General features: G+C 46.7%; 2 protein-coding genes across 3 annotated transcripts; one reads left to right on the top strand and one right to left on the bottom strand.

Annotated features, from left to right (window-relative positions):
* Positions 1 to 151: 151 nt before the first annotated feature.
* On the bottom strand, positions 152 to 4,736 carry RAN (RAN, member RAS oncogene family). The gene is made up of 7 exons (XM_078873641.1): positions 4,640 to 4,736; positions 3,627 to 3,674; positions 2,971 to 3,055; positions 2,210 to 2,335; positions 1,701 to 1,888; positions 1,245 to 1,415; positions 152 to 1,126 (listed from the first exon to the last, which is right to left on the bottom strand). Exons 2-7 carry the CDS (start codon positions 3,660 to 3,662, stop codon positions 1,082 to 1,084), a joined length of 651 nt encoding a protein of 216 aa, XP_078729767.1. The 5' UTR covers positions 3,663 to 3,674; positions 4,640 to 4,736; the 3' UTR covers positions 152 to 1,081.
* A 3,191-nt stretch (positions 4,737 to 7,927) lies between these two features.
* On the top strand, positions 7,928 to 21,077 carry MKS1 (MKS transition zone complex subunit 1). Of its 2 annotated transcripts, XM_078873642.1 has the most exons (18): positions 7,928 to 8,040; positions 9,040 to 9,164; positions 9,565 to 9,641; positions 10,540 to 10,695; positions 11,848 to 11,936; positions 13,367 to 13,495; positions 14,242 to 14,346; positions 14,773 to 14,881; positions 15,427 to 15,483; positions 16,195 to 16,237; positions 16,353 to 16,415; positions 16,668 to 16,738; positions 16,952 to 17,021; positions 17,457 to 17,564; positions 17,669 to 17,802; positions 18,246 to 18,328; positions 19,148 to 19,245; positions 19,773 to 21,077. In XM_078873642.1, exons 1-18 carry the CDS (start codon positions 7,967 to 7,969, stop codon positions 19,877 to 19,879), a joined length of 1,698 nt encoding a protein of 565 aa, XP_078729768.1. In that variant the 5' UTR covers positions 7,928 to 7,966; the 3' UTR covers positions 19,880 to 21,077. The 2 variants fall into 2 exon arrangements, with proteins under 2 accessions (XP_078729768.1, XP_078729769.1); XM_078873643.1 differs by lacking the exon at positions 9,565 to 9,641 and having other exon boundaries at positions 7,951 to 8,040.
* The last annotated feature ends 536 nt before the right edge of the window (positions 21,078 to 21,613 follow it).

The following is a 21,613-nucleotide window of genomic DNA, read 5'->3' on the forward strand; positions in this document are numbered from 1 at the left end:
CACAAAACAAATGTGTAAGAGTTACAAAGACAGCTCTGCAAATTCTATTGTGGAAGTTGACATGGGGCAGTTCTCATGCAAGCACAGGTATGTACCTGTGGAACGCATGCAGTCAACAGTTTCTGCGTGCACTTTCCATACTCATCTGTCAAAAGGTTAACAATTTATTCCACAGCATTTTTATTCGCAGAGCAAACCAAGTTGATACAAAACACTCCCAAACAAATATAACAAAAACAAACTGGCTATGAGGTGCATGTTCCAATGACCAGTTGTATCAAATTTGGGCCATATATGCTGCTGTCAGTCCAACAGATAACGCAGGGTTGCTTTAAAACAGTCACCCGGATTAACCAAGGTGCAATTCCAAGAGCTTTTACACAAACCGTGTAAATGGCACTTTCTGTGGCAACTAAATGTATTATCTTTTTCAGTCCACTAGTTAAACAAGTCTTTCAGGAAGCAAGTTTAATATTATTGCCACAATCCACTCAGGATATATAGCCCAGGGCAGAAAATTACCTCTTCGTTTGGAATTTAAACATTTAACTTTTCCCCCCACATTTAAGGCATTTTTGCACCTTGCCTCGACAAACAAAAAAAATGTTGGACTGTTGACAAAGGTAAGAGTTTAATAACTTGAGAAATGAACCACATGACGCATACAACACTTATCCAGAATCCGTCTACAACATAAAATAATCTCACATTGAGCAAATTGTTACAGTGGATAATCGATATTTCGCAATGCTCTACAAGTACTACAGCTTCCGCGTTTACTCAGGGCTGTTGCTAGTCATGTTTCCAACAGATTTTAAATACCCGAACCTTGCAAATATGTTAAAATTATTAAGCAAATACCACGCCTGTTGGCGGGGAGCATGTTTCATGCATTGTGAAAGCTGAAACTAGAGTTCGTTGCTTTTGTAAGGAAGGGGAGTTTCAACGCTCATGGGCTAGACGCCGTGTCGTGTGTGGTGGGCATGAACCAGCTGCAGTGGAGGAGAGGCCGGGATGCTGCCGCCTATAGAACTAGACCGCACGCGCGAGACGAGCTTGCCGGTGGTGATGCACACGGAGGTCACAGGTCATCTTCTTCGTCGGGCAAAGCGGTCGCCTGGGCAACCTGCACGAGAAGCCACACACCCGTGAGATCTGTGCAGCCATCCCAAATCATTGCATTAGCCCAGACTGCGTCCAATGTAAAAACGATCAGGTAGATGCTCGCCCCACCACCCCCTTACCTTGAGGTCTTCCTCGTACTGTGCCACCAGCTGGGGGTCCATCTGCACCTCCGGTGGGGCCAGCGCAGGCATGGCCACAAACTCCAGGTTGGGGTCTCCGATCAGCTTGCGCGCCAGCCACAGGAACGGCTTCTCAAAGTTGTAGTTGCTCTTGGCCGAGATGTCATAATACTGAATTGAAATGAAGAGATCGTTAAGCATGGCCTGTAACATTCCATGAACATGTGAATATAAACAAAGCAAAAGTCACGTGTTTTTTTTTAGCAGTATGAAATGTCATGTAATGACGCCATCTTATGTCACCGTCATCCTAAATGTTGTTTTATATTGAGTAAATCTTTAAGAGCCTTACCATAATACCATGTCACAGCTTGCAAATATTCACTCTTTCAACTTTGGAAAGATTTGATAAACATTCCAGGAGTTGGCCATTCAGGTGTTGAGCAATGTACAAACCTGTAGGTTTTTCTTGCGGTGGAAGACAATGGCCTTGGCCTTTACTTTACGGTCCTTGATGTCCACCTTGTTGCCGCACAGGACGATGGGGATATTCTCACAAACCCGCACCAAGTCACGGTGCCAGTTCGGCACGTTCTTGTACGTCACACGTGACGTCACGTCGAACATGATGATGGCGCACTGACCTAGGGGAGCACACACTAAGTTAAAATGTGCAAGGTTCTTCAAGCTTAAACCAAAATGGTTGAATTTTCCAACTTAATAACATTTATTATAAGACGTGTTTAAAATCAAAGCATATTTTTAGATTTTCAAGCTCCACCAAGATTTTTCATTAAGTTCAGCCAAGTGCTTTTTTTCCTTTATATACCACAGCTTCAAACTTTACTTGCAGTCTTCATGTTGTATTTATTTTGACCCAACTCTCAATGGGCCTGCACATTTATACAACGCTTTTCAATCTATTTGCAGAAGATGAAGTTAATATTGGAAACAAAAAGACACACCCTGGATGTAGTAACCGTCACGCAGGCCACCAAACTTTTCCTGGCCGGCTGTGTCCCACACGTTGAATTTTATAGCTCCACGGTTGGTATGAAACACCAGGGGATGCACCTCCACGCCCAGTGTAGCTGTGGAAAGAACCCGCAGTCAGTATTGATCACCATTTTTCTCCCAATAGTGACATTGCATTTGTGAGTACCACCTCAGTTGGGAACATCTTTTGTAGTTTAAATTTCCTGATGTGGCCAAGAAAAGTGAATTGTGATAAAAACACTTTGAATGAGTTAACACATCCCGTCACGGAGCAGTTCGTAAAGAGCATCATGCGGCTCTGGAGCCACAGGTTGCCCGACTCCTGCCTTAGATGGTAACAATATTGGCTCTAGCCCATGGACTACGGGTTGAACACGACTGCAGATGCACTCAGCAAACAGGCAAATGCCTTCAGTAGAAAACTAACCCCTACCCCCCCTTCAATTTGACCAAGTGTCAGAAAATGGGGTTGTGGTTTGATTTCATAATCTAGTCATTTTTACGATATTTGTAATACTTAGTTCGCTCATTTGTAATTATCAGCTTAATTAACATCAATTTCAGAGGTTTTAATATTTTTACTGAACAATTAAAACGTCATTTCCCAAGTTAAGCCCATTCTTTGAGCAAAGCAGCCCTTTTTTGAGGGGCGACTCGGTGCATCAGGAACATTAGAATCATTAAGCGAATCGATGCTTTCAGTACACGTCGAGCAGAGAAGGGTACTTACCAACATACTTCTTCTCAAACTCTCCCGTGAGGTGGCGTTTCACAAATGTGGTCTTGCCGGTACCTCCATCTCCTACCAGCACCAACTGTTGGCAAAACCACCCATAATGATACACAAAAAAACATATAACCATTCAAGCACAAGTCTCACTTTTTTCCCTAAAAAAAAGATCCTGAATTGAAAGGTTTGCCCAAATGGCATTGTTTTTTTTGGCCACGTGGGATGACAAGAGCACTCAGGGTTCTACTCAACAGCCCATCGGAGCAGCTTACACGTCGTGGGCTATCGAAACCCCATCCGGTACTACGGTGCTGCCACAGGGGAAGTATGATCGAGTCGGGGGCCCTCCTCCTTCAGCTTGTGGCGATGGCACACCGGGTCACATTCGCCCACACGGTTTCGTCACACGAAGCACTTCAGCCGCGTCACTGCTCCCCAACTACTCCCCCTTATTCCACGTGGAGATAACAAACATCATACCCCAGTGCTCTTTATTGTAAAGGCCGCGGGGGCTACTGGCGGCTCCTGGTGGCCTTTAATGCGGCCCCCGATACACAAATGTGCCGTCACACCCCACTGGTTTCAAATGTATAGCGGCCCTCACACCGATGATGTCTTAACGGCTGATTTAAGACGCTGTGTGTGTAGCCACTTGCCTTGAACTGTACTTGGGGTTCCTCGTGTGCAGCCATACTTTATATCACCTGCACGTGTCACACAGATATTGGATGTTAAATACCGTTAAACAGCAGGAACGATTAAACCAAAACATATTGTAGCTACAGCACATAGGCCTGTACGAAATTAACACTTTGGTTAAGTCAACCGCGTTATTATAACGTTATATTGTGACATGTGCCATCCTACCGTACGGTTTAACGCATTTAATTTCAGTTTGTTACATTACCGCCCGTGCTACAATGGAGCACATGGGCGCAACTTTAGATTTTCCCTCAATTACACTAGAGTCGGACAAGTTATGTATCTACAAATAGCCATTCACGTGTATAGGTCACACTTTACTTTTTACCGCCTAAATTATGTTACACTCAACTCCATTCACCACATGCAGTGAATGCACTTCCCGCCTTTGCCATCGGCAAACCGGAGCGCCCAGACCCGGGGCCTCGGCCCAACGCCACACAAATCCCATCCAAAGCAGCGGCTCCCCGCGACAACCACAAAGCCGCAACAAGCTCCAGGACGCGAGGGTGGTGCGGGACCAGGGCGCCCCGCGGGCAGGCTGAACGACCAGGCAAGGCGGGAGGGCCCGAGTTTGAATGACGGCCTAGTCCCGCTCAACAAACTGCGGCGTCTATAGAGCCGCCTCGCAGATTCTAGGAGCAGGTATGAGAGCTCGCTCGGCACGACTCCCATTAAGGTTCGTGCGCCAATACCGGTTGTAATGGTAACGGTATCGAGGGCGGAAAAGACAACCGTGACGGTGGTCGCGATGATGGGGGGAAAAAAGGGCGCCATTCCAACCGGGCCCAGTGAAGAGCGCCCGTGGGTCCCCCTCCGCCCGCGCCTCGCACGCGAATCGAGGGTGAAATCCCCGAGGAATTAGCGCGGCATTGCGTCGAAGGGATTCTAAACCCATCGACAATAATCGGCGGTCCCGTACCGAGGGTTCCCGCGGCAAGGATGATGACGGATGGCAGCAACCTACCTGGCTGGAAGCGAACACTGCAGATGCAGATGGGGGCAGCAGAAATGGCGGCGGGCGAAGCGGCGCGCTTTCGGATATCCCGGTAGTGACGTCACGCGGAGCGCGCGCGTTCCCGCGTGCCCCACCCCCACACATCCCCACCCCCCACACATCCCCCACCCCCCACACATCCCCACCCCCCACACATCCCCCACCCCCCACACATCCCCCACCCCCACACATCACCCACCCCCCACACACCCCCCACCCCCACACATCCCCCACCCCCCACACACCCCCCACCCCCACACATCCCCCACCCCCCACACACCCCCACCCCCCACACCCCCCCACACATCCCCCACCCCCACACATCCCCCACCAGCCACACATCCCCCACCCCCCACACACCCCCCACCCCCCACACATCCCCCACCCCCCACACACATCCCCCCACACACATCCCCACCCCTCCACACATTCCCCCCCTCCACACACCCCCCCGTTCTCCACACATCACCCCCCCTCCACACATCCCCCCCCCCCTCCACACACCCCCCACCCCCACACATCCCCCACCCCCCACACATCCCCCCCCCTCCACACACCCCCCACCCCCACACATCCTCCACCCCCTACACACATCCCCCCCCCTCCACACATCCCCCCCCCCCTCCACACATCCCCCCCCCCCTCCACACATCCCCCCCCCACCACACATCCCCCCCCCCTCCACACATCCCCCCCATCCACACCCCCCCCCCCACCACACACACCCCCCTCCACCCCCCCCCACCACACACACCCCCCTACCACACATCCCCCCCCCACCACACATCCCCCCCCCCCTCCACACATCTCCCCCCCTCCACACCCCCACCCCTCCACACAACCTCCACCACCTACACATCCCCCACACACCCCCCCGAAAATGGACCACGACGGCCTTGACTCCTTGGTCCTCGAGAAGATGTTGGGACTCGCCAAAGACCTTCATACTGTGCTCCCCGCCGAGGACGGAAAGGTGTCTTTGCTCAAGATCACCAGGTGCATACAGGCGCAGTAGACCCTGCAACGTGACAGGGTGTTGGTGACATGCTCTACGTCTTCCGCGGAACTCGGGGCCCACTCGGACGAGGAGCCTGCTCCCGCGTGCTCGCCGCATCAGCGGAGCAGCAATCGTCGGGGTGACGGCGATCGGTGGCGGGTCGACCGGCGGCGGGCGAGGTCTGTTTCGTCCCAGTCCAGCAGTAGAAGGGTCACCTGCTACAACTGCGGCCTACTGGGGCACGTCCAATCGGGCTGCCGGGTTCCTCGACGGCGGCTCCCGGGACGTCCGCCTTCCTACGACTCCCTGCTTGAGTCGCGGCGCACCTCACACTCGGCCCCGGGGTTCACTTCACCCATCGGGGGGGTCCGATTTGCGTCGGGGTTACGAGTGGTTTCGGGGGGAGTCGGTGCGTGTTCGCCATGCGCGGTCGTTCCGACCGGATCAGTGGTCGGAGCTGGCACATCAAGTGGTTGCGGCGACCGCGGGGTCGTCGGCTGTGCTTGGGTTCATTGAGGGGGTTGAAATTTGCATGCTTGTTGACACCGGCACGTCTTCAACCATTATTTCCGACCTCATTTACAATATTTTGCACCCCCGGTGTCGGGTTTTGGAGCTGGTGGATACTCTGTTTCGCCGCCAACGGCGGATCATTGGGGATAATCGGTCAGATTCCCCATGGAAGTGGAGAAATATGTCAAACTACCATTCTTAGATGTTCTGTTTGAGAAGAGACCTGATGGATCCTTGGGACATTCTGTTTACAGGAAAGCCACCCACACAGATTCCTACTTGAAACCTGATTCCCACCACCACCACCCGGTTAAAATAATTCTCTCATCAAAACACTATACCACAGAGCTCATGGCATCTCTGACCAACACCACCTGGCCAGTGAATTAAAACATGTACATCGGGCCCTCAAGATGAACGGATACTCTGACCGTACTATCCGCCAAGCTGTTTCTCCCACCATACAGAAACAACCACTTGAAACTCCGATCAAAACCATCACGTTGCCATACATAGCAGGAGTGACCAAAAAGATCTACAAAATTCTAAACAAACATAAGATCCAAGTCCGATTCAGTACAGTACATAAAATCCGTGATCAAATCCCATCTGTAAAAGATGTCATTCCTGACTTGCAATACCCTGGAGTCTATAAACTGAGTTGCAGCTGTGGTGATTGTTACATTGGGGAAACGAAACGTCATGTCTCCGATCGTGTCCGCGAGCACAAGTCAGATCTGAAACACGGCAAAATTTAGTTTTCCGCCGTTGCCGATCATTGCTACAACGCTGTGGGCTCTCATGATATTGTCTTTTCCGAGACCAAGGTGCTCTGCAAACCTTCTAGCTACCATCAGAGGTGGGATAAAGTCATTGTTATGCAAGTCCAAGTCGAGTCGCAAGTCATCAAATTCATGACTCGAGTCTGACTCGAGTCCAAGTCACATGACTCGAGTCCACATCTCATAGGTGGGACAAAGTCATTGTTATGCAAGTCCAAGTCGAGTCGCAAGTCATCAAATTCATGACTCGAGTCTGACTCGAGTCCAAGTCACATGACTCGAGTCCACACCTCTGGCTACCATCATAGGTTTGTACACGAAGCCATCCAGATATACAAACACAGACATAACTTCAACCATGATGATGGGTACAAACTGAGTAATCATTGGAAAGATGTCATTAACCATGTAAAAAAGATGTAACTACACATATTTGTACCATCTTATTTGACAGGCACTATTTTACTTTACCGAGTGTTGACATCCCCAGCGTTTAACAGCGCTGCTTTCTTGTATTTGGATTGTCAGCCAACACCGGTTAAGTCGAGGTGCACCGATGGTTCTCTTTTTGCCCCGCCCACCCCCCAACACGTTCCATTCATTGGCTACCACATTCAGATAAGCCCCTCCCCCCTCCTCCCCCCTTAACTTGTATTTAAGAGCTTGTCTCTTGGAATTTTGCCCCACTTGATACAGTAAATCCAGCTGTGACGGTCCCACCTGATGACGGAGACTTGTGTTGCCTCCGAAACGTCGTGATTTATAATTTCATTTCTATTATTATTTCTATTATTGTATTATTTATTTTTACCTACGTGACTTTACCGAAAAAAACCTAAGAGTATGGATCCTTGCAGTCACGAAAGCTTCAAATCTAGAAGTATTATCAAACTAATACAAGTCGCCCGACCAACTAGGCCCCGTTGCCGTGGCGACGCGACGCGCTTTGCGACAGTTTCGCGACGTCGGGCGCCGTAAAGCAGCGAGGCCACATTCGGCGGCGCGATGGAGGCGTTCAATGTGGACACGGGCGAGGCCGTGTACCGCTCCAGCGACCCCGTGAAGAACTTCAAACTCCGGTGTTTATCGTCGTTACCATCATCGGCACCGTCATCATTATCATCAATGATCAACCATCATCATCAACAATTTTTTCTCCGTCCATACCACCACCACCACCATCATCATCGCTCAACCATGCTCGCTCCATATCTGCATCGTCCCCCGTCTCCACCACCCTCCACCATCACCACCGATTTGTCCCCATCATCATCATCACCAGACTTGGTCAGTTCCCATTGCCATAAGTTGCCCAGTCAACATCATCGCCATCGACAACCCCTGATTTGTAACCATCGTCACAATCGCTGTGCTTCTTGCTTGGTTCCATCACTGCTCCCTTCCGTCTGGGTCCATCCCTTGTTTATGGGATGGTGGTGATGGTGGTGGTGAGGAGAAAGGACCTTTGGTATTGTACGTGGTATGTCAAGAGGAAAGGCCACTTGTAAGTGCCTGGAGGTGCGTGTTGAAGCGTGCCCCACACACAAGATATATAGTTGGACCATCCACAGAGGGGGAAAGTCGAGAGTTCAAATCCTGGTTGGAGGTTAACTCAGCCCCATCGTCTCTCCGGGATTGATACAATTATTACCACTTTGTGGGGAAATCAACCGTGGTTGCCTTATGGAGAGACTCGCCCCCGCCACCTCATTTTTCGATTTAAAGCCTTCGTGGCTGCAGGGATTCATATTCTTGGTTCTTTCGGTAAAGTCACGTAGAAGGGGAAAATTTTTAATACAAATAAAACAGTAAAATAGTTTTTATTGTTTTATTTTTATTATTAATAAAACATAAAATTTTTGTATTGATTTTTTTAAATAATTTTATTATTTACCTTCTACGTGACTTTACCGAAAGAACCAAGAAGACGACACCACCTCGTTGTTTATTTGAAGACGTATCAACGCCGTTGGTACGGAAACGGTTCCTCAACACCTGGTATAGACACTAGGTGAGTGCAATGCACAGATGTGGGGGCCGGTTCTCTCTTATGCTCGCCTCACCCTCTGTGGCACCAGGATTCGCCTGAGCAAGGTGACGTCTGCCTCCGGGCTGGCCAAGCACGTGCGGGATGAGGAGCTGGCAAGGGGCGCAGGGGGAGAGGGCATCATGGAGATGCAGAGCCTGGCGGCCCGTGCTCCCGGTGAGCGGCCCACGTGCATCTGTGTCATGGTCCAAAACTCACGATTTTTTGAATAAATTACTCGCAAATTATTTCATTGGGGAGCCACGTGGCAACATCGCCCACCCAACTGTTAGACTCGTGTCCATTTTGCTGTCTGGCACTGCGTTCGTCTTTTTTCCGCAAAGGGACAGCTGCCACCGGGCGTCCCATGTTGCAGGGCACCTCAATATGTGCTGTGGTGTAAACATTAAGCGATCGTGATAGTAACGGTACAGCTGGCGTTTGTGACACTGCGCTTTAAACCAAGGCATTTTACATTTTGAGAGGTTGATGTCAAGATTTAAAGATTGTTTCCCTTTGACGTGGCAGATGAAGGCAACTGTTTGACAAAAGACTGACTTTTAATGTGCTGGCCCAGATGGGGCCACTGGAATTAAGTCGGATAATGAGGAGGAAGTGGTTACGGTGAGCCTCCAAGAGAAGCTCTTCAGCCAGGTAAGCCAAATCGGTTACCCACACTGGCAGAGCCAGTGGGGGGGGGGGTGGGGTGGCACGTGCCCTCCCCAATGATCCGATCGAAATCCCTAATTTTGATCGGATCATTGTGGTTTATTAGTAAAAAAAATCGGCATTTTGCGACCTCCACTGCCACGAGGTAGAATATTATTACGTGCCAGGGACTCTATGAGATGATAGGACAATAGTCTGAGTCCATAATTGGCAATAAGTAATGGCAAAGCAGTTATAAGTGACTCACAGAATTGTGCGTAGTTGCGTATGCAGTACACGACTTCTCTGAAGGCAAACACCTTCAGTGAGCGCGATGCCGATCACACACGGTTCGAATTCGTCCCTCGATCGATGGCTGTGCCATCGCCGCACACACGTCGAATACAAAGCAAGGGACAAGTCCTTACTTACTAACAACTCCTATCATTTTTCATTGCTGGAGGTGTTTCTCCCCCTACCTGAAAATCCTGGCTCCGCCATTGGTTACCCAAACCAATCAAGTTAACCGATTAGTCTCATAAGTTTCCTTTATTTGGATCCGGGTGAGAGACCATTGCGCAGTACAATTAAAAAAAACTTTCCCAACTTTCACTTACCAGCATGGTGAAGTATGGTCAAATAACACAACTGCATGATGTGGGGAGGCCCTCATCCAACAGCATATGGACAAACGGATGGCATATGTTCATTGAGAGTCAATTGTGAAATAACAAGGATACGTTTTGTATTCACATAAGGAAATAAAAACGTTCATAACTTAATTTGCACAAAGGTTGTTTCACAGTTACCGTTGTTTAAATTAATTGCTGTGTAATAACACAAAAATTATATTCTGTTGTTTGTAGTTTTATGATTTATTTTATTTTGTTTGGCCTTTTGAAAGCACGAGTACGATTTGTACATCAACGATGCAAGCTGCCTGAGCCCCCTGGATCGGCAGTACCACTTAGAGATTCTGAAGCTGGAGAAAGCGGGCGGCCGCAAAAACAAACGCATCTTCACCTACACCGACTCCGATCGCTTCACCAATATACAGGAGGTATGGCCATGTGGCTCAGTGTCGAGCACGCGCTGCACAATGCAAGGGTTGTGAGTTCAAATGAACACCACTTGTTTCACATTTTATTCACCCTAAAGGGATGATGGGCTGAGTCAACCTCCAACCAATTCTAGATTTGAAGTTTTCGTGATTGCAAGGATCCATACTCTTTGGTTCTTTCGGTAAAGTCACGTAGGTAATAAAAATAAAATAAAAATGAAAATAACTAAATTAAATCACGACGTTTCGGAAGCAACACAAGCCTCCGTCATCAGGTAGGACAGCCACAGCAAGAAATAATTTGCCTTATATAATATCTTGTTAATATCTTGTTATGAGCAGCTCTTGTCCACTCCAGAAAATTATTTCTTGCTGTGGCTGTCCTACCTGATGACGGAGGCTTGTGTTGCTTCCGAAACGTCGTGATTTAATTGAGTTATTTTTATTTAATTGTTATTTTTTTAAAAATCTTTTTTTTTCCCACCTACGTGACTTTACCAAAAGAACCACAGAGTATAAACCTCCAACCAAGTTTTTAACTCGCAACCTTCCGATTGCGAGCCACTCGAGTCAACATTGGTCGCCTTATGGATAGACTGGATGCTGCCATAGGATTGGGGAATCCCTTCCTCTGGTTAAGGGCTGGAAACAGGAGATAAGCTCCACCTCATTGCCCATTTGAGCAGGAAATCTCTTTGACTTTTGCTTGGCCTACATGGAAGAGGGACTGCTTAGGAATTAATAACATGATCATTTCTATACTTGCCATCTTTATTAACTTAAGCTGTAGAATGCTTTGAAAATCAGTATGGAGTAAAAAGTAAAAGAAACTGGCAATGTGTACTGTTCATATCTGTGTGGTTGCCAATTAGTATGCATTACTACTCTATAAGAGCGGCACATCACAAGTTTCAGTGGATATATAAAAAATGGTGGAGCCGGAGTCGACACACTATTCTTTAAACCGTACGACCTGAATTCGACTTCCAGCCATGGCTAACATCGGTGATGAGTTTTTTCTGAACCAATCCTGGATGACCACCCTTCACCAACCCACACTGACTTGCCTTCGTGGTAAAGTATGGTTTCAAATAGTCCCAATGAATGACGGGAGTATGAGTGGGGGATCATTGAGGAATGTGGTTGTTGCAGCAAACGGGCGGCTATGGGGTTGGAGAATCATCATTCCTGAGTGACAGAATGACCATGGTCCGAAGGAGACGGCAGGACAGACGCTACATGTGAGTTTAACGTTCTAAGCTGTAAATATTTGAATGTTTCAGATCAAACTATGCTCCCCACAGCTCTACCAACCCACACCAGCGTGGTTAGTAGGGAGGCCCTCATCCAGCAGTGGGTTGACAAGAGAGCTGTACATGTACATGTGTTAATATAGAATGAGTATTGAGATTTGTGAATTGTTGATAAGCTGGTAGATGAGGTTTACTTTTACGTGTATATCTGTTACATATTCTTTGGGTATTTCGGTAAAGTCACGTAGATTGGTTCAAAGAAAATAACAAAAAACTACAACGTTTCGATCGCAACACAAGTGGTCGTTAACAGCAAAAAGGGGGTTAGCTTCTAAAGACAACTGCTTATAAAGGTTTTAAATGGGCGTAGCCCAAATGTCAGCAGCCAATGGCAATGCAAGTTGTGGGCAGTGACTGTGGTGGTGATGGACTTTCCACCAATCAAAGGGCTGCCAGGCAAAAATTAGCATGTCAATGCAAGATCGCCGAGCATCCTCCATGGCGAGTGGGCCAAGGTGGCTACGCTAATGTGCGAGATTAGCATGTTAATGGGAGAGATGAGCATGTTAATGTGCGAGATCAGCGTGTTAATGCGGGATCGTGAAGCAGCAGCCTCGAGGATGGCACGCGAGGTAGCTGTGTACATTAACATAGCCACCTTGGCGCACACTCGCCGTGAAGGATGATCGGCGATCTTGCATTGACATGCTAATTTTTGCCTGGCAGCCCTTTGATTGGTGGAAAGCCCACCACCGCTGCGGTCGCTGCCCACCACTTGCATTGGCATTGGCTGCTGACATTTGGGCTACGCCCATTTCAAACCTTTCTAAGCAGTCGTCTTTAGAAGCTAACCCCCCTTTTCCTGATGACGACCGCTTGTGTTGCGATCGAAACGTCGTAGTTTTTTGTTATTTTCTTTGAACCTGTCTACATGACTTTACTGAAAGACCCAAAGAATATGAATTCTTGCAGTCACGAAAGCTTTAAGTCAAGATTTATATATGTAACAATTTTTCCAATACTTTAGTCAGGCGGTGGTGGCACATGCCTGCGATACACCACTGGAGGCAAGGGTTGGTTGATCACACAAATGTTGTGAAACCTTTCCGTGGGTGGCGAGGCGCCATGCCCTGGCTTGCCGGGAGAATGCGATTCAGCGAAGTGCGGACTAATATAATCTGTTCTATATATATGGGATAGTATTGTTTCCACATGCGTTTGTTTTCTCTGGGTGCCTCCCACATATATAAACACTCAATAATTGGCTGAAAACATCTGCATATATAGGTACTTCCGTGTTTTCTGATTGTGCAACATTGTGAGATGCAATTTTCCTGAATTACCCTATATAAAGCACTCATTAATATTATTCTTAAAATGTCATTTGAAATGTTATATAAATTGGATCTTGCTTGCAGGGAAGGCCTGATCCCAAAGTCGCAGATTATCACGTGGGAGCCAACAGATGACTTCAAGCGCCACAACCACATCATCAGCACCCCAGTGCAAACCATGTACATCATGGCGGACCTGGGTCCACATGGCAGGTGAGACGCTGCTCCTCGTAAACAACTGAGACGTTGTGCCACATGGACGACATGCAAGCCTTTGCTCACAGGCCCCGAGCTAATCGTGTAATAGACAAAGATCCCCCATATTCCCTTAACATACTTTTGGGGCAAGTGCTGTTAGCAAGCACCTATGAAGGCTGGCCCGGCACACGAGGGGGTGGGTGGCAAACACCACGCCTGGCCTTCTTCGTCTCCCACGTGGCGATGTTTACACACGCCACCAGGTACTCGGTTAAAGCTGAATCGACCATATCGTCACTGGTGTTGGCCGTGAGCATGGATCGAACTCCGATTGATGGGTTTGTCGCTACACTACCACTCAATTTTATCAGTGTCGCGCGCACACACGCGCGTGGTAGTGACAACTATCTCACACTAGTGGGCGTACGAGAGAGCATGTTTGATAATTATGCGGCTGATACATGTTGCTGATACGTGTATTCTAAACTTGTATTGAAAAACAATTTAATTCAGTTTGTGTTTATTTAACATCTAAATGTGACTGGATCTCAAAATGTTGTACCAGTGGGGAGGACAAGCACATGGAGATAATTTAGAGTGAGATTAGTTGAATACATTTTATTTTATTCCGAACACAATTTATAATGGCAAAAAACTACGTGTGCTATGTGGGATACCTGAGTTGACTCCACTCAACTAGCAGGAGGCTGCTTAAGTAACTTCTTGCTGTTGTTGTGGTTCTTGCTTGTCTCTGATGTCAGGTTGGGGCAGGAGGAAAATGAGGTTGTTCTGTGTACAGTGAAAGTGGTTGGAAATGGGGTCATTACCATCAAGCCTGACTTCAGTGGCTGCAAGGGCCCTTACAGGTGAGTGCTCCACATTTTTGCTACTTGCCAAGTCACGACACGCAGATACATTTGGTCTATGAAAGGCAACTAAATGTCATCCACAATTGAGCAGAGCTTGAGAGCTTGTGGATGTGTACAAGTGTGTGTGTGTGGTGATGCCGTGGGGAGCAGTAGCATAGTGGTTAGTGCACTACGCTACCACTTTGGTTGCCCGAGTTCGATTCCTGACCGCAGCAAACATCAGTGGTGATTATCTCAGCCTAAAATGAGTACCTGTTCCTTTATGTAAATATCAGCACTAGGGAGACAAAGGCGGTCAAGCATGATGCTGACCAGACCACTCCCTCTTGCATTGTGACAGGTTATATTGGTGCTCGGTAACAGCACTTAGTCTGTCACGGCTACACGGGAGAACTTTTTGTCTTTGTGGACATGCCATGCCAGGATCGAGGTGGACGCGGAGAGGAGGGAAGTATGGAAGTACACGTTGGACCATGCCTCCAACCCCATCCGGCCCGACGAGCGCGAGCGGGAGCAGCGCATGTATCGCGACGTGCGTGTCCCCGCAGTGACCATGCACTAACGCCCCGTGGCTTTACGTAGCATCCAACTTCAATCTAAGATACTGTCGAGAAACAATGGGCATGTTTGTTTTGTAGAGGGATGCGGTCACTCGTATGTTGCTATGAGATTCTATGGGTCTTTGTGAGTCTGTGGGTCCCTATGCAGGTATATGGGTTGCTATGTGAGTCTGTTGGTTCCTTATGTGAGTCTTTGGACCACTGCATCAGTTTGGATAATACAATGTGAATTTGTATAGAATCTAAATGCATCCACATCTCATGATGCTGGACAGAGACCGTGAGCATGTATATGTTACGTAGAAAGGCTGTTAGTCATAGACATAGGTATAACATTTTGAGCTTGGCTTTGAACATGGCCAGTGCGGAGACAGCACAGATGGCTGGGGAAAGCGAGTTTGAGACTATGACAGTAGCGAAAGATGATGAATGACCTCACACTGACCTGAAAGTTAACCCTTGTGTGATGCAAGCACACGGATGTTTCTAATTTTGTCAAATGTGTAATCCATTGCAGCTGTACACTCGGCACACAGAGTACCTGACCAGTCTGGTGGGCAGCGAGTTTGAGATGGTGAGTATTGGAATGATCATATTCTTAAAATCACATTTCAGCCTTTGACCCAAATCACCCTGAATGTGCCCGATCTCATCGAATCTTGGAAGCTAATCAAGTTGAACATGGATAGCGATTAGGTGGGTGACCACCATGCATGTTAGGTTGTTATAGGCTCAGGGCTGCAGGGCTGCACAGTGGTCAGGAGAAGGCAGTGCAACAAAATACATGGTTGCACTTCACTTCTATGCAAATATGTCTACGCTCCCTGCCTTAATCCACCCACAATGGCCAACGTGGTGAAGTGTGGTCAAATAACCACCACGACCCTCATGGTGTGGAGGTTGACGGTGGATTGACGAAAGGTTGTACATGAGAATAGGTTTTCCCTTTTTTCTGTTTTATATTTTTATTGTTTCCCTTCTACGTGACTTTACCGAAAGAACCAAGAATACAAAACAGGTGTTAAGGTGTTGAAACACCAAACTGAAACCTTTTACAAGGAACCTTTTACAAGGAATCAGAAGACATGGTTTCGGCTTGGTGTTTTAACATCTTAACAACTGTTTTGTTGCCAGAAAAAAGGAGAAAACTTATTCTCATATTTTGGTACTGGCAAAGGGGAGGTCCCATGATGAAGGTTGTACATGTGCAAGAAGTTGAAATATACGTGTATTCTAGGTTTAATATATTAGATTTTTGACGCTCTTGTGTTTTGTGCTCTTCCAGCCACCGCCCGGGATACTGAGGCTGGTTGTCAATGGGGAAATTGGTGAGTTGCCAGTGACCTTTCCTGTGTTGTGTGATGTTTCCTGCAAGGTGTGAGACTTTAACAATAACATAGCATTGCTGTTCTGCAAAGTGATGTCCTCTGTCCTTTGCTCCAGTGTCCGCAAAAGACTTTGAATACGACAACCTCTCCGTACGCATGTTTGTGGAAATGCCCACAAGTAAGTCGTTGGTGCTAACAGGGATTAATTTTTCCCTGCATATTTTACAAGTTGCTTGTTTTATCGTGCGTTCTGTTCTGGGCTCTCACCCTTCTATGTATATGAGGAATGGCCGTTATTGATTCTTAAATATATGTACCGACACTATTTAAGTCTTAAGTATTTATAAGGGGGGCCGAGACCCCAGCAACCTCCCCGACTCTATGGGGCTGCTCCATGGCGCTGTTGTATGGGTTGTGTTTTCTGCTTCAGACTGGTCAAGCAACCCGAATGAGCAACTGTTCTGGGTGACTCATACTTGCGCAACCAAGTCAACGAACAAGGTATGCCCTTGGCTAAAGACTCCTTTCACCTTTACTTTTTAAACAAAGTATAATTCAAACATGTCATTACATTTTTTTTTACTTTGGTGGTATTATATTGTTCAACAGGTGGAGTTTGACGGTGATTACCGTATATTATTAGTGCAAGAAGGCTGTGTATCCAGGCAGTGTACCCGGTGGTGATGGTGGAATGTGTTTCTGTGTTGTGGCCAGAACAATGTGGCCCATTTCTCTTTCCCATTCAGCTTTGAAGCCTTCTTCAAGAAGGAAGATGAGAGTGATGGTGAGCTATTCATTCAATTCATTGTTACATGCCAACTGTATAAATCATAGCGCTGCCCTGTCGTGGTCTCCTAGGTGCCAACTAGCCAGCTACTTTACCCAGCTAACAGGGAATTGTGGGTAGTGTGTCAGTATCTGAAGGTGGATTGGGATGTTTGGATAATTCCATTAATGATTTTTGGGCTTCATGTGGAAGGACACCAGAGTGCCTGGAGAGAACCCACCACATACCAGGGGATGATAACACTCAAAGCTTCGCAGAGATGGATTTGGTCAATCGGGCATTCCCCGATCCAATTACTAATCAGGCTCAAGTTTTGCTTAGCTTCTGAGGTCGGACAAGATCGGGTGCATTCAGGTCGATTTGGTTATAAGTTGGAGTATGATTCTTGCGACTGGGATTGAGAAGTCCTTTCACACGCTGTCTCATGTGCAGCCTCCCTACCCCAGTGGCCGATCCTGTACATGGAGGTCATCTCCGTGGACTTTTGGCACCGGTACCGCACGGAAGGCTACAGCTACCTGCTGATACCCAGCATGCCTGGTACGCTCCATGGTCCTTTGATGCAGCCTTCACACATCAAAGAGCAGTTTACTGGCATCGTGCCCAGTCGCGTCTTGTTAACAAAATGATGAAATTGTGCGCAGGCTACAGCGAGATCGTGTGCCAGGCGTGGCGCCCAGTCCAGCCCGGACTGACATCTGAGTTGAGGAGGTTTTTCATCGGCGGGTTCGATGAACTCGAGGATCCCACCTATGTGGCGATCCCCTCTACCTTTCAGGTCCTCCCCACCTCACTCACGGTTTCCCAAACTCCAGTTCTTGCAACCCGGTCCATCCACATTTACCAGTATTATACATTCTACAGATTGTGAACGGTGCTGTCACAACGTCGCACGTGCTTTATTGCAACTGACGTCATTTATTATTGTAGGCGATGAAAGCATATTCATACAACCAATTACACTGTGTGATGTACACTGTGAGTTAAGGCTGCGCAACTAGGCCAGGGTTTCCCAAGTACCTGTTATTGTGACTCACCACAGTCTCATCACCTTTCCACACTCAGAAAAGTTCTACATTTACAACATATACACATCAATAGATGTGATAACGCTAACATCTCTTGCCCCAACAGCCTATGTAGGCTACTCGGGGATCTCTGGCTTTGTTGTATAATGTGTGATTTGTGTGTGTTTGCGTATCATCTGCTGTGTTGTTACAGGGAGACAAGCTGAGCAGGTATGGCTTCAAGACTGAGACCACGGGAAGCATCACTGTAAAGCTGCACTGCATACAGCAGTCCAGGTGAGCGTCACAGCACACCGTCTTCCTATTGGCACTGACTTGAGTGAGAAAAAACATCACCTGCAGAAAAGTAAACTCCGTCTTACACTACAATAATAACACTATAACACCACCCACTGCACCCAACCTATTAGTGAGGGTCGTATGAACACATGCTTTTTTTGTAATCATCATCATGATTGTCATCGTCAGCATTGGGTTATCCACTGCGAGATGAAGGCCACCTCACATTGTCATCATCTCTCCCGGTCATGCGATGGCACAATCCAGCCACAATGCGCAAGAGTTATTTTCATCGCTCCCTCTCTTTTGTGGTTTTCTCGAGTGTGGCCCCCTTCCTTGGCTGCCTTTCTATCACCAGCCTCGTCCCTTGGCGAGCATTCTTTCTAACGGTAGTAATTATGCACCAAGGATGCAACCCAATATACTCATAGTTGTTAATCGTATAGCCACATACATAGACTGTGTGTCCTAGGCTGCCAAACATATGTTTCCAACTTGATTAATGAAAATTCGCCAAACATCCCAATGCGGGACCCTCCTGAAAAATAATCTTGAGACTTTTTTGGGTGAAGAGGATAATTAAATATATGATCAACAATAAGTATAAGATATCTTATTGGGTTATGTCTTTTTTAATAAGAAATATAATGCCATTGTACAATGTGGTTTGGATTTATATAGTGTCTAAATGTGACCGCATCTCATTTTTACAACACCATGAAAACAGTTTAATGCATGCGACTGCGACACTTTGCAAACGGTGTACATTTCACCTCGTTGCTGGGTTTTTTCTTTGTTTGGTTTGGTTCCTCGCAGGGCATTTCAGGACACGAACAACTCAAAGCAGAGGATGTCAAGTGTGCTGGATCGGCTGGGTGGCTACAGCCAGCAAAGTTCCATTCACAACGTGCTGGGTAAGGCAGCAGCGACACGTGGAAGCGGTTACGGGGATAAATCCTAGTCTGCCTGGAGAAGCGTGCCTCAATCTAGACATGTGGAACAGGTTATTGGAATAACTTGGTCTGTCCATCATGAGACGCCTTTTCCTTTGTAGCTGCGGTTCACACCGCAAACCATTGTAACAACACCACAAAGTTGCAAAGGGTACCCCGATGCCTTTTGATGAAAGCAATATGCTACACATGCAAAAGTAAATCAGACCACACAGACATTACAGCATGGCTACACACCGAAAGCACACTTGCGGTAAAATACAAATGTAATCGTGTCACTCGTAACTAATTGCAATCGCATAATCACAGAACAATGCATTCGTGATTATTATTGAGTCCTGGTCTCAAGTCTTACGTATTAATGTTTAAGTCTTGTTTTGTGTTGGTGATTTTGGGTATAGATGTTGGAAACGTTCCAGAAAAAAAATGTTTATAAAATAGTTTGAACAAGTTATTACGTATACACGTTTGTATTGCGGTTTCTGCAGAAGCATTCCAGCGCGCACGACACAGGATGCAGGCCTCTCGTGATACGCTGCCCGCCAACCTCATCACGAACCTGCAAGCAATGACGACTGCAGACAGCACCACCTAGTCTCATTGGAGATCCGTCAGCCATCGTTATCAGCGTGTAGTGATGCATCAGTTGATGATTCTTAATCTTATGATAAATGCATCGAATTATGCGCATGCATGATAATCGATGTTTGTCTATATTTTTGTTGCCGTATGTAGTAGTTTTACGTTACTCCATCAGCCACTAAAAGCGCTATGATTCACCTGCAATACAAATAATAACAGATGTTTGCATTGTTTTTAGTCTTGATTGGTATTTTCATTATTTATGTCTCGTTTGTACAGTTTTGTTCTTCACTGGCCTCAATATAGTGTAGACATAATTGTAATACATTTGTATGAATAGAAACGAATACATTCGAACAGACATTTTGATTGATTGGAAGTATATAAATTCACTCTTAATTACGTTCTAACAGACATTTTGATTGATTGTAAGTATATACATCCACTCTTAATTACGTTCCGAACAATAACGCAGTCACCTTCAATACCTGCCACGGGCACATCTTCAACATATTTTCCACATTCGTGTTCTGGAAAATACAAGCCTCCCTTTGAGCGGGAGGGATAAAACACCGCGGATGAATTACACAAGTGCAAGATTCAACTGTCCTGTCGGTTTGGCGAGCTTCCAGTACGGAAATTAAGGGAAAACCGCAATCTGTTCCGGATCTGTCTTCACTGGCATTGGATTGACGCTGAGCATGTGGAGGTGAAGTCTCATTTAGAAATGACTGCTAAGCTAAAGTATGCATTGTTAGTTATTCCAGAAGCATTGCCTGCCTTTTAGTGTAACACACTAACTCGTAACTTTGCGTCAATTAACAGCTGCTTATATTAGAGCGGAGTGTGAAAGATTTTAATTATTCCACTGAGCCTTGTCTTTAGTAATGTCCATTACACATGCACTCGTTATCAGTTGACATGTAATTTACAGTGGTTTGTCAATGTAATGATGGATGTAGGGTTCCCCATACTGTGTTGATCTTGGTGGTTTTGTGACCATACTTCACCATGCTGGTCAGTGTGGATTGGTGAAGTGGGAAACTTGCCACTGATATCCGTGGCCAGGAGTTTAACTAGGGTCGTTGGGCTCAGTGCTGTGCAACAATCACTACACCAAATGCAACTTGTTTTAGTTTGCCATGTATTTTGTATTATTGATATTTCCGAAATAGATTGCATATGTTTTTATTTGTAAAGAATAAAGCAATTTCTTACAACTTTTTGTCTTTTTTTATTACAATATCATTTAGTGAAAGCAGTTCATCATCCCAAGGGCTCCGATTGGGGCATGCGTAAGTATTTGCCTGTACAAAACAATAATTTACAGCCCTTGGTCAATCCATTGTTGGATAAAGGCCTCCCCACGCCTGTATCAGACGTAAATTGGTAAAAAAAAAATCTTATCAGCTTCAAATTGCACCAGCCATCACTTGCTATGAACGTGATATTACATAAACATCTGATGCAATTAAATCACAAGGAGTTTGCGAGGATGAATAAAAGACGCGTCAAAAGGGTCATTAATCTCAATGGGATAATGGTTAAACAAAGAAGAATGTGAATACCCTCGCCTAATTGATAAAGTTGGCATGCTGTAATCAATGTGAGTGGGGTGTCGTGGTTATTTTAAGTCAAATATCAATTGGTTTAGCATACTCTTATATAAGCGCACAACTTTATCTGTGATGAACACTGCACTTTCCGTCGTTTTCATGCAGGGGGCGCTGCAAACCTACGTGCCCCC

The sequence above is a fragment of the Lampetra fluviatilis genome, chromosome 37 (genome assembly GCF_964198595.1).
Source record: "Lampetra fluviatilis chromosome 37, kcLamFluv1.1, whole genome shotgun sequence".
NCBI classification, from domain to species: domain Eukaryota; kingdom Metazoa; phylum Chordata; class Hyperoartia; order Petromyzontiformes; family Petromyzontidae; genus Lampetra; species Lampetra fluviatilis.

What these genes read in the sequence shown, in the direction of transcription:
- RAN (XM_078873641.1), bottom strand. Translation starts at nt 3,662, where the DNA reads ATGGCTGCACACGAGGAACCCCAAGTACAGTTCAAG. An exon ending in GTTTGAGAAGAAGTATGTTG is followed by an intron (nt 2,336 to 2,970) that starts GTAAGTACCCTT and finishes TTCTTTCCACAG; the next exon opens with CTACACTGGGCGTGGAGGTG. An exon ending in TGACGGTTACTACATCCAGG is followed by an intron (nt 1,889 to 2,209) that starts GTGTGTCTTTTT and finishes GTGCTCCCCTAG; the next exon opens with GTCAGTGCGCCATCATCATG.
- MKS1 (XM_078873642.1), top strand. Translation starts at nt 7,967, where the DNA reads ATGGAGGCGTTCAATGTGGACACGGGCGAGGCCGTGTACCGCTCCAGC. An exon ending in AAGAGAAGCTCTTCAGCCAG is followed by an intron (nt 9,642 to 10,539) that starts GTAAGCCAAATC and finishes GCCTTTTGAAAG; the next exon opens with CACGAGTACGATTTGTACAT. An exon ending in CGGCAGGACAGACGCTACAT is followed by an intron (nt 11,937 to 13,366) that starts GTGAGTTTAACG and finishes TCTTGCTTGCAG; the next exon opens with GGAAGGCCTGATCCCAAAGT.